The sequence below is a fragment of the Saccopteryx leptura genome, chromosome 3, assembly GCF_036850995.1.
Source record: "Saccopteryx leptura isolate mSacLep1 chromosome 3, mSacLep1_pri_phased_curated, whole genome shotgun sequence".
Classification (NCBI taxonomy): Eukaryota; Metazoa; Chordata; class Mammalia; order Chiroptera; family Emballonuridae; genus Saccopteryx; species Saccopteryx leptura.
The window spans coordinates 223,280,229-223,292,451 of NC_089505.1; the positions used below are offsets into that span (position 1 = coordinate 223,280,229).

A 12,223-nucleotide genomic window follows, 5' to 3' on the forward strand; every position below is an offset into this window, starting at 1 on the left:
GGCTCTTAAGAAATGTACCGCCAGTGGTTTCCTTCATTGCACTCTACTTTAAGCAATTAAGCAAGTAGAAGGGGGAAACCCCATGGGGCAGTAAGCAAAGGGGCGTCCTCGCAGCCTGCCCTGGGTAATTCAGTTTGAATTAGCAGACACCTTTGCACAAATCATTTTAATTACAATTTATAATATCTAGAACAGCGGTCATTTCGTATGACCGCCGGGCTTTCTAGTATAATATAATGGCTTTAGTTTTATTTTTGGATTGTTCATTGCTAGTATATAGAAGTAGGATTTTTAAATGTTGATCATGTATCCTGCAACCTTGGTAAACTCCTTTATTACCTCTAACAGGTTCCTGTTGATTCCTTAGGATTTTCTGTATACAACACAAGGTCAGCTTCAAATACACTGTGTTATTTCTTCTTTTCCAATATGGATGCCTTTTATTTTGTTATCTTTCCTGATTTCCTTGGCAAGAACATGTAGTATAATGTTAAATAGAAGTGGTGAGCATAGCCATCTTTGTCTTGTTCCTGATCTTACGGGAAAAGCTTTTAGTCTTTCACTAATAACTATTCTTGTTAACTGTGTTTTTCATAGATGACCTTTACCAGGTTGAAAAAGTTTCCTTTATTCTTTGTTAAATTTTTTAACATGAAAGAAGATTGGATTTTGCCAAATGGTTTTTCCCCTCTATTCTATTAACATGGAATATTAAGTTGTTTTTATATGATGAACTAATCTTGCTTTTCGGGGGTAAATCCCACTTGTTCGTGGTATATGATCCTTTTTATATATTGCTGGATTCAGTTCATTAGTACACATTTAGTACAGAACTGCATAAAGCTTTAAAACATTCAAAACAAAACCATATATAATACTATGTGTCATTATACATCATTTAGGGATAAGTGTGTATGTGTGTGTGTGTGTATGTGTATATATCAATATATGAGGGTGAAATAAAATACAGCAAACTGGAATAATCTGGAGAGAGGTGAGTGCAATTGGAAAAGGATATAGAGGTATTAATTTGTTAATAAATATTTTATTTCTTAAAAATAATTGTATTTGTAACATTCTTACTCTTTTAATCTTTCTATATATCTGAAACATTTTATTTTAATTTTTAAAAACATGGCTTGTACATTTCCCTTAACCTTTAAACAGTAGCAGGAAAGAAAGACTGTTAGCTATCTATGTCATGTACAACTCTTCTGTCATTCAGACTAAAAAAAAACCCCACTAACTACTGTTACACTGTCTGAAGTGCACTTTACTACTCTTCAACCTTCAAAACACCCCACAAGGTTAAAGGTTAACTTCTAGGCAATTAATCATATACAATTACTCTTTCTACAGAAACATACCACATTATAATTAATCTTTATATTTGCCTCCCTTACTAAACTACGAATTCCCTAATGGCCAGAATCAGCAATTGTTTGCATATTTGTATTCCTAGGTCCTAGCAAGAACCTGGTAAACATTAAATGCTCCACAAATGCTTACTGAATAAACTAAGCAAGTAAATAAATATGTAAGAAGGTCTCGATAATTCAAATTCTTATTAAAAGATTACATTAATACATTGCTTTAAAAGTCAAAAATTTAGCTGACCAAGCGGTGGCACAGTGGATAGAGCATTGGACTGGGATGTGGAGGACCCAGGTTCGAGACCCCGAGGTTGCCAGCTTGAGCACAGGCTCATCTGGTTTGAGCAAAGCTCACCAGCTTGGTTGGACCCAAGCTCGCTGGCTTGAGCAAGGGGTTGTTACTTGGTCTGCTGAAGGCCACAATCCAGGCACATATGAGAAAGCAATCAATGAACAACTAAGGTATTGTGATGAAAAACTGATGATTGATGCTTCTCTACTCTCTCCGTTCCTGACTGTCTGTCCCTATCTATCCCTCTCTCTGACTCTGTCTCTGTGTAAAAAAATTAAAATAGGCCCTGGCCCGTTGGCTCAGTGGTAGAGCATCGGCCTGGCGTGCAGAAGTCCCGGGTTCGATTCCCGGCCAGGGCACACAGGAGAAGCGCCTATCTGCTTCTCCACCCCTCCCCCTCTCCTTCCTTCTCTGTCTCTCTCTTCCCCTCCCGCAGCGAGGCTCCATTGGAGCAAAGATGGCCCGGGCACTGGGGATGGCTCCTTGGCCTCTGCCCCAGGCACTAGAGTGGCTCTGGTCGCAACAGAGCAACACCCCGGAGGGGCAGAGCATCGCCCCCTGGTGGGCGTGCCAGGTGGATCCTGGTCGGGCGCATGAGGGAGTCTGTCTGACTGTCTCTCCCCGTTTCTAGCTTCAGCAAAATACAAAAAAAATTAAAATAAAAAGTCAAAAATTTAAAGTTATACTGGTAACCCCAGATGGAAAATTTAGAGTGACACAAAGTGACGCTGAGTGTAAAGATATGTCCTGGCTCTGCCAACTAGTTGTGTAATCTTAAGCAAGTATATTTCATCTGTAAAGCCCTCCCTGTTTCCATCTGTAAAGTGAGGACATTATTTGTTGAAGGTTTCTATTAGCTCTAAAATCCCAATTTTCCAGTTTTTTTAGATTATTATTTATTCATTGGGGGGGGGACAGAGAGAGAGAGAGAGAGAGAGAGAGAGAGAGAAGCGGGGGAGAAGCAGGAACGCAGGAAACATCAACTCCCAGAAGTGCCTTGACCAGGCAAGCCCAAGGTTTCGAACCAGTGACCTCAGCATTCCAAGTTGACCACCATAGGCCAGGCCTCCGAATTTTATTTTATTTTTTATTTTTATTTTTATTTTTTCATTTTTCTGAAGCTGGAAACAGGGAGAGACAGACAGACTCCCGCATGCGCCCGACCGGGATCCACCCAGCACGCCCACCAGTGGCGACGCTCTGCCCACCAGGGGGCGATGCTCTGCCCATCCTGGGCGTCGCCACGTTGCGACCAGAGCCACTCTAGCGCCTGAGGCAGAGGCCACAGAGCCATCCCCAGCGCCCGGGCCATCTTTGCTCCCATGGAGCCCTGGCTGCGGGAGGGGAAGGGAGAGACAGAGAGGAAAGCGCGGCGGAGGGGTGGAGAAGCAAATGAGCGCCTCTCCTGTGTGCCCTGGCCAGGAATCGAACCCGGGTCCTCCGCACGCTAGGCCGACGCTCTACCGCCGAGCCAACCGGCCAGGGCCCCAGGCCTCCGAATTTTAAACTTCGGAATTAGATGAAAATATTTAGAGGGGGAAATTTGTTGATCTGACTGACTGAAACCTTTTCTCACTTGAGGAGAATCCCACAGTAGGTGGGGTGGAGCCCCCTTCTCCATCAGAGCACCGCTCCTGATTTAACTGAGGTTAGGACTTCTGGGAGAGACTGAATCTAAGGAAATAAGAAAGGACAGGATTTTTTGGAGAGTAGTCTCAGTGACCTTGAGGGAATTGAGTGCAGTAATGCAATGGATCTAGGGGAAACAAAACCATCAGCTGCCCTAAGAAAATTATTCCTGTAGCTGGTCTTGTCTGTTCCCTTGCATAACCTTTTCTTTCTTTTTTTTTTTTTTTTTTTTTTTTTTTTGTATTTTTCTGAAGCTGGAAACGGGGAGAGACAGTCAGACAGACTCCCGCATGCGCCCGACCGGGATCCACCCGGCATGCTCTGCCCACCAGGGGGCGACGCTCTGCCCACCAGGGGGCGATGCTCTGCCCCTCCGGGGCGTCGCTCTGCCGCAACCAGAGCCACTCTAGTGCCTGGGGCAGAGGCCAAGGAGCCATCCCCAGCGCCCGGGCCATCTTTGCTCCAATGGAGCCTTGGCTGCGGGAGGGGAAGAGAGAGACAGAGAGGAAGGAGGGGGTGGTGGAGAAGCAAATGGGCGCTTCTCCTGTGTACCCTGGCCGGGAATCAAACCCGGGTCCCCCACACACCAGACCGACACTCTACCGCTGAGCCAACCGGCCAGGGCCACATACCCTTTTCTTTGGCCTTCTTACCAATGCTCTGAGTGAGCTTGTCTTAAGTTAACCAATATCAATTTCTTTGTTGGCCACTAAGAACCTATTATTTATACTGATGGTCTAATGTGGTGGTCGGCAAACTCATTAGTTAACAGAGCCAAATATCAACAGAACAACCATTGAAATTTCTTTTGAGAGCCAGATTTTTTAAACTTAAACTATATAGGTAGGTACACTGTTATTAACTTAATTAGGGTATTCCTAAGCTGGCCTCAAGGGGCCAAAGAGCTGCAAGTGGCTCGCGAGCCATGGTTTGCCGACCAAGGGTCTAATGAAAAGGTTTAAATTAACCCTTTTAGAAAAGTTTTGCCCTGGCTGGATAGTTCTGTTGGTTGAAGCATCTTCCCAAAGTGTAGAAGTTGCTGGTTCAATCCTTAGTCAGGGCACATACAGGAACAGATCTATGTTCCTGTCTCTCTCGTCCTCTCACTAAAATCAATAAATAAAAATGAAAAAACAATAAAATAAAATAAAACCTCCTAGAAGGTAGTGACTTTAAAATGTTTTAGGCCCTGGCCGGTTGGCTCAGTGGTTGAGTGTCGGCCCGGTGTGTGAAAGTCCTGGGTTCAATTCCCGGCCAGGGCACACTGGAGAAGCGCCTTTCTGTTTCTCCACCCTTCCCCCTCTCCTTTCTCTCTATCTCTCTCTTTCCTTCCCACAGCCAAGTCTCCATGGGAGCAAAGTTGGCCCCAGCGCTGAGGATGGCTCCATGGCCTTCCCTTCAGGTGCTAGAATGGCTCGGGCCTCAACGGAGCAATGCTCCAGATGGGCAGAGCATCACCTCCTGGTGGCCATGCCGGGTGGATACTGGTCGGGTGCATGTGGGAGTCTGTCTGACTGCCTCCCTGCTTCTAATTTTGGAAAAATACAAAACAATTAAAAATTAAAATAAAATAATAAAATAAGTTTTAATTTTAATTAAAAGCTGCAAAATAGGATTGACTGCTGCTATTGCTATTGCATAATAAAGAGGGGCAGGAATATCTTATTAAAAATAAATCAGAGGCTCCTTAAATTACATAGTAATAAGGTATTAAGAAAATTAAACTGCTCTGGCCAGGTAGCTCAGTAGGTTAGAGCATCATCCTAATAAACCAAGATTGTGGGTTTCATTCCCCAGTCAGGGCACATGCAAGAATCAACCAATGAATGCCCAAATAAGTAGAAAAACATATCAATGTTTCTTTCTTTGTCTAAATTCTATTTTTAAAAAAAGCTATATGACTATAAGCAATATTTTTAATGGCCTTCTGAAGAATCGATGTGGTACAGAGCTTTTGACCCATATAATTAGAGCACAAAGTGGCCTTTATTAAAATTATAAGACTAAGTTCCAACAGGGGACAAGAAATGTCTTGTAAAAAAATAACGTTCAGTCTTTGAATATAGTACAATATAAATGCTGGAGCAAGTCTGTATCATGAAAATGTAAATGATTATCTCCTCAGGTTCAAAATCTCTAAAAGGTCTCAATTGTTAACATGCACAGTCACTCACTACCCTATATGTAAAGGAAGGAAAAACAGCTCTCACCACTCATCTCTGTAACCTGTTGTACCAAATCTTGTTTGGGTGGGATGGATGTCTAAACCTTGTTATCAAAGAGACTTAAACAAGTAATAAGAAAGAAAGGACAAAAGAGATTATTCCCAAAATAGTGACAGAAGAGATTAGTAAGAGGATCAAGGAAAGACAGTCAAGGCTTTCCTTTCTCCAAAACTTAAATGGGTTCAAATTTGGGAAAGGCTAGACCGAGAGCTACAGAAACAGAAGGCATAAAACCATTAAAACAGAACAGTAAGTATATAACCATGTTTGGTTTTTCTAGGGGTCCTGGTCTCAGTATAGAGCTTGATATAAGACTCGAAAATGATTCAAATAAAGCCATCCCTGTAATTAACAATTTCAGTAGGATAACTATTTCACATAACCCCTCCCTCAAATTCCAAATTACTGTCAAAATTAGAGACTTTTAAGTATAACTGTTATGAACACATTTAGAAATAAGACTAGCTCATTGCAATTCTGGGCCAACTGGTTAATGGTAAAATAGTGAAGACAATCCCAAAAAATTCAAGTCAGCTTTGATGTAGTTATGATGATCGAAGAAGGGTATATCAAATAAATATCCTCAATAGTGTTCTTTAAAAAATCCTTTAATCAAAAGGACTTTTTATTGATTTATGTAAATAGCATACTGCACTTAAAAGTACGTATTCTAAATACCCAGAAAGGCAGAAATGAGAATACAGCCAGTTTTCTGTATGAAACTTTACTGGCACTTATTTACTCAAATTTCTAGAGCAATGAACTGTAATTTTTTTTTTTTTAAAGGGAAAAGTGAATGGAACATTTTCCCCTAGCCTTTCATATTTCTTAACTTCCTTCCTCTTTTTGTTCCCATAATTTTTTCTTGATGTTCCAAAGCAATAAAAAGTTACTTTTGTATTTTTTTTTTTTTTTCATTTTTCTGAAGCTGGAAACAGGCAGAGACAGTCAGACAGACTCCCGCATGCGCCCGACCGGGATCCACCCGGCACGCCCACCAGGGGGCGACGCTCTGCCCATCCTGGGCATCGCCATATTGCGACCAGAGCCACTCTAGCGCCTGGGGCAGAGGCCACAGAGCCATCCCCAGCGCCCGGGCCATCTTTGCTCCAATGGAGCCTCGGCTGCGGGAGGGGAAGAGAGAGACACAGAGGAAAGCGCGGCGGAGGGGTGGAGAAGCAAATGGGCGCTTCTCCTGTGTGCCCTGGCCGGGAATCGAACCCGGGTCCTCCGCACGCTAGGCCGACGCTCTACCGCTGAGCCAACCGGCCAGGGCTGTATTTTTTCATAATATCTGCCCTGGACTCAGAATGCCACGTAGCATTGAAATAATGATTGAAGTGATTTTGTTTGTTTAATTGAGGGCAACAGGGTACGAATACTAGACCAAGCATTAAAAGACTAATTGATTAGTACACCTGACCCCCTTTCTCCTCCCATTTTCTTCCTGTTGCTAGATTCATGAGGTCCAATGTGTTAAGATATTCTTAAACACAGAGAATAGAAAAGGTTATTCTTTTTCATTCCAAATAGAAACTCAAATAACATAAGAAAATACACATACCACTTTAAAATATTCAAAGAGACATCCTGCACACTCCATCACTGTTTAACAAAGACAATTGCAGAATTAGTTTGTACCAGCACAAGTTGGTACAGAAACAGCGCTGAAGAGCCAAAGTCCACGATTTAAGGGCCAAGGAACAATTATTCTTTTCTTCCATTAACAATGAAAGAAGCCCTGGCTGGTTGGCTCAGCGGTAGAGCGTCGGCCTAGCGTGCGGAGGACCAGGGTTCGATTCCCAGCCAGGGCACATAGGAGAAGCGCCCATTTGCTTCTCCACCCCTCCGCCACGCCTTCCTCTCTGTCTCTCTCTTCCCCTCCCGCAGCCGAGGCTCCATTGGAGCAAAGATGGCCCGGGTGCTGGGGATGGCTCTGTGGCCTCTGCCCCAGGCGCTAGAGTGGCTCTGGTCGCAATATGGCGACGCCCAGGATGGGCAGAGCATCTCTCCCTGGTGGGCAGAGCGTCGCCCCATGGTGGGCGTGCCGGGTGGATCCCGGTCGGGCGCATGCGGGAGTCTGTCTGACTGTCTCTGCCTGTTTCCAGCTTCCGAAAAATGCAAAAAAATAAAATTAAAAACAATGAAAGAAATGCATTTGTCCCAAGGCACATTCAACTGTGTTCCATCAGGGAAGCTACACAAAATCATCTTATTAGAACAAACAAAATCTACAATGTTTTAACAACCTTAGCTGTAACAACCTAGCTATAACAATCTTAACAGTGCCTCTATTAAAGTAAATATACTTAAATACCAATCAAAAAAAGTTGAACTGGACCAGAATATTGTATTAAACAAAATAGAACTACCAAACTATCAGAACAAAGACATATGAAACTACTGTACAACTAAGATATAGCTGAATAGTATATTATTTGTCTCTCTATCAAGATAACAAACATTTTAGCCCTGGCAGGTTGGCTCAATGGTAGAGTGTCAGTCCGGTGTGTGTATGTCAGGATTCAATTACTAGTCAGGGCACACAGGAGAAGCACCTATCTGCTTCTCTACCCCTCCTCTCTCGCTCTCTTCCTCTCCTGTGCCATGGCTTGACTGATTTGAGCACACTGGCCCTGGGCACTGAGAACGGCTCCCTGGAGCTTCTGCCTCAGGCACTAAAAATAGCTCGGTTGCAGGCATGGCCCCAGTTGGGCAGAGCATCGTCCCAAGATGGTGGTTGTTGAGTGAATCCTAGCTGGGGGCACATGTGGGGGAGTCTCACTTGGAAAAAAGGGAAAAGAAAGTTAACAAACATTGTTAAAACTCCTCAAAATGAACAACTTGATCAAATTTTAAGTATATGACTGAATTCAAGCATAAATTGGACAATGAAGTGTTAAATGAGGGCCTTTATTATAACAACCCTGGAGAGAGTCCAAAAAGGCACCTTAAGTGTTCTGACTAGCCTTCACTTAAGTTTCCTAAATCCCCAAATGGGTTAACCCAGAGCAATACTTCTTTAGGAATTTCATTAGAACCAAGAGTGTTTCATTGTATTAAACAAAATAGAACTACCAAACTATCAGAACAAAGACATATGAAACTACTGTACAACCAAGATATAGCTGAAGAGCATATTATTTGTCTTCCAGCTTTCAGAAACAACCCAAAGAGAGGGAAATGGAATGAATACTGGGCCTGGTCATCAACAGCTCTTATTTTTCTGCCCCAGTGGATAGTGACTAACTCAAACTTTTACACTTTGACTTCCTATCTTGTTTCTCCTTCCAGCTCCAGCAAATGGGAGACCCACTAAACAGAGCTTCCAGGACATATCTCCATAAAAAACACACAAAGTAAGACAAAATATGACACCTGCTCCCTAGGCTCCAATACCATTCAACTCTGACTCCCCAAAACATCTTCCCTCTCTTTCACTCGAATAGCCCCTTTCAGGTCTTTCTCCTCTTCCCAAAACAGATCCAACTGGGAACTTCCCCCTCAAACTTTACCACTGTGGAATATGGGTATTTCATCATCAAAAACAGAATAAGCCTGACCAGGTGGTGGCACAGTGGAACTGGCACACAGAGAACCTAGGTTCAAAATCCCGAGGTTGCCGGCTTGAGCACAGGGTCGCTGGCTTGAGCATGAGATCATAGACATGATCCTATGGTCGCTATCAAGCCCAAGGTTGCTGGCTTGAGCAAGGGTCACTTGCTCTGCTGTAGTCCCCCCGCCCCCAGTCAAAGCACATATGAGAAAGCAATCAATGAACAACTAAGTTTCCTCAACGAAGAATGGATGCTTCTCATCTCTCTCCCTCCCTGTCTGTCTATTTCTATTTGTCCCTCTCTCTCACTGTTTGTTACACACACACACACACACACACACACACAACAATGAAAATTCAAACAGCTGATAATTTCTCAATTTCAAAGTTTCCATTTAGGCCTGACCTATGGTGGTGCAGTGGATAGTGTCGACCTGGATCGCTGAGGTCGCTGGAAACCCTGGGACTGTCTGGTCAAGGCACTTATGGGAGTTGATGCTTCCTGCTCCTCTGCACCCTCCCATCTCTCTCTCTCTCTCTCTCTCTCTCTCTCTCTCTCTCCCTCTCTCTCTCTCTCTAAAAATGAATAAATAAAATCTAAAAAAAAAAAAGTTTCTTTTAGGACCTGCCCAGTTAGCTCCGTCAGAGTGTCATCTGGAAACACCAAGGTTGTGTGTTCAACACCTGGGATCAGGGCACACATGGGAAGCAACCACTAAGTGGAACAAAATGAATGCTTTTCGCTCCCCCCTTCTCTCTCTGCTCTCTAAAAATCAATCGATTTTTAAAAAGTTTCCTTTTATTTCTTACATCTGAGGTTCTTTCATTAGACAAATGGACAAATAGCAAAAGAATACTAACAGAAACTAGGCAAATGAGCAATCATGCTTTGGTATCTTAACTTTTTGTGAATAAGATCATTTGTAGTTACGATTTTAAATTGCATTTATAAAACAGTCATCCTCCCTGCTAGGAAAAGTATTACCAGTTCCTAAGATTAACTTCCATTTACCCAAAACTCACACTGTTGCACAAATATGCCTGGCTTTGGGTGCTACACCTCCAAACAGATCACAAATGTTAACTTTACTCAAGTATTTCCATATTTAACCGAACCAAAAATAATAATAGAAAAAATATCTATAATAAGTAGACCTGTGTGGGATTCATGCAAGGGGGGGTGTGTGTGTGTGTGGGGGGAGACAATGTTCTAGGTTCCCGGGGTACAGTGTATGTGGTATGGAGAGAGAGAACAGCTTAAGAACATCAGTTAGCCTGACAGGGCGGTGGCGCAGTGGCTAGAGGGTCGGACTGGGACACAGACGACCCAGGTTCGAAACGTGAAGTCGCCGGCTTGAGTGCGAGGTTGCTGGCTTGAGCTCAAAGGTCACTGGCTTGAGCAAGGGGTTACTTGGTCTGCTGTAGCCTCCAGTCAAGGCACATAGAATGCAATCAATGAACAACTAAGGTGCCACAAGGAAGTACTGATGTTTCTCATCTCTCTTTCTTCCTGTTTGTCCCTATCTCTGTCTCTGTCACCCCCCAAAAAAGGAGTATCAGTTAAAAAAAAATACAGAGTCAACGTGAAGCAAGAGCTGAGGCAAGGCTTCTCTATCAGATTACTTGAGAAGTGTTAAGGGCTCTGATTCTGAATAACAAGTTAACAAATTCAATGACACATGCTTTTCACACTGAGGTTTTGACGAAGGAAGCATGATTTCAGAGCCAAATGAAACAGTCCTCTCAAAGTTCTGGTTAGAGTACCAAAATACCTAACTCTCACAAGTTAGTGTCTGGGTTACTGGGTTGTCAGAGGAGGGCAAAATCCCTTCCAGTCTCATCATTCTGCCCCAAGAGTCACAGTGACGATTCTGACCAAGTCCTACTGGGAACGAGGTCACTTTGTAAACTGTATGTCTACCCCTTCAAGTCAAATTTGAAACTTACCTTGAATTTGACTTTTCTGGGAGCGTTAAAGATTAGGCGAACAATGGCCCCATGTAGGTGCCTTCAACATTTCACTTACTTTTAATAATGCTATTTCTTTACAGTCTTGCTCCCCCAAAGTCTCTCTTCTACATTAATCTACACGTCCTGTTATTTCGAGCCCGACGAATCAAATGCACACACAATTTCAAAAAGCGCGGACTAAAAAACAGGATCCACCTACTGCGCCGCCGCTTGCAGAACCAAAGTGCATCCGCAGATTTAAGGTCCCGCGCTCTCCACCTGAGCCGCGCCACCCGGGGAACGCAGCGACCTTGCCACTGGTCCTACCTCTGCAACTCCTCCTCCTGGATCCGTTCCTCGTCCCACACGAAAACGCCGGCAAGTGCCGCCATCACAGCCGAGGCATGGCCAGCGCGACCTCTCAGCCGGCGCCAGAGGCGGCCGAAGAGGACGCGGCGCGCGCTGTCCGAGTACAGGCGTCCGTAGAGCTGAGCGATCTGCTGCGCGCGCCGCACGCGCAGGCCCGTCACGAAGCGGCACTGATTGGCCAGCAGGGCGAACAGGCCCCCGCCCCGCGGCACCACGCGTGCCGCCGCTGCCGCCGCCGCGCCCGCCAGCTTCCGTGGAAACATGCCACCCGCCGCGCGCCCTGGACCGAAGAATGAGTCCGGGAGGGCTCCGCTGCCTCCAGGGACTCTCCTAGTTGGCCGGCGCCGAGCCCGTCATGTTTGTCTGCAGCAGCCGCCGAGGAAGGGTCCGCTTTGAGGAGGTGGCCCGCGACCGCTGCAGAAGGCGCTCGTGGGCCCGGGCAACGAACCTGGCCGGCAGCGAGGGCCAGTTCCTCAGTGCCCTCACGCCGGCTTCAGAGGCCCCGATGCGGAACGTGCAGGAAAAAGTGAGGCGGACTCCTGGATCCTGGGTATTCGGCGTCCGCCACAAACGCTGTCCTACTGCAACTACTCGCATCTCCGAACTCGGCCTTGATTGGGTGCCGCCTGGACTCCTCGCTGCTAATTGGCCGCTCCAAGTGCTCGTTACCCTTCTTTCCCTCCCCTTCACGCACGCGCCGGGTCCCCTCTCTAGCAAGGTTGGTGGCGCGGCGGCGGAAGCCAGTCAAGGGCGCCCCGGGGAGTGACCATCGGACCCCGCCGCCGCCGCCGCCGCCATCTTCAGGTCGCCTGACCCCGCCCCGCGGGGG

At 45.3% G+C, this 12,223-nt stretch overlaps 1 protein-coding gene across 1 annotated transcript in view; it reads right to left on the reverse strand.

Annotated features, from left to right (window-relative positions):
* The window catches only part of STARD7 (StAR related lipid transfer domain containing 7), a 30,337-nt gene extending 18,266 nt beyond the window's left edge, over nt 1–12,071 (reverse strand). Inside the window, exon 1 of the mRNA XM_066377690.1 lies at nt 11,353–12,071. Coding sequence (XP_066233787.1) covers nt 11,353–11,657 — 305 coding nt within the window. The 5' untranslated portion in view covers nt 11,658–12,071. The remainder of the gene's footprint in view (nt 1–11,352) is intronic.
* Nucleotides 12,072–12,223: the final 152 nt, after the last annotated feature.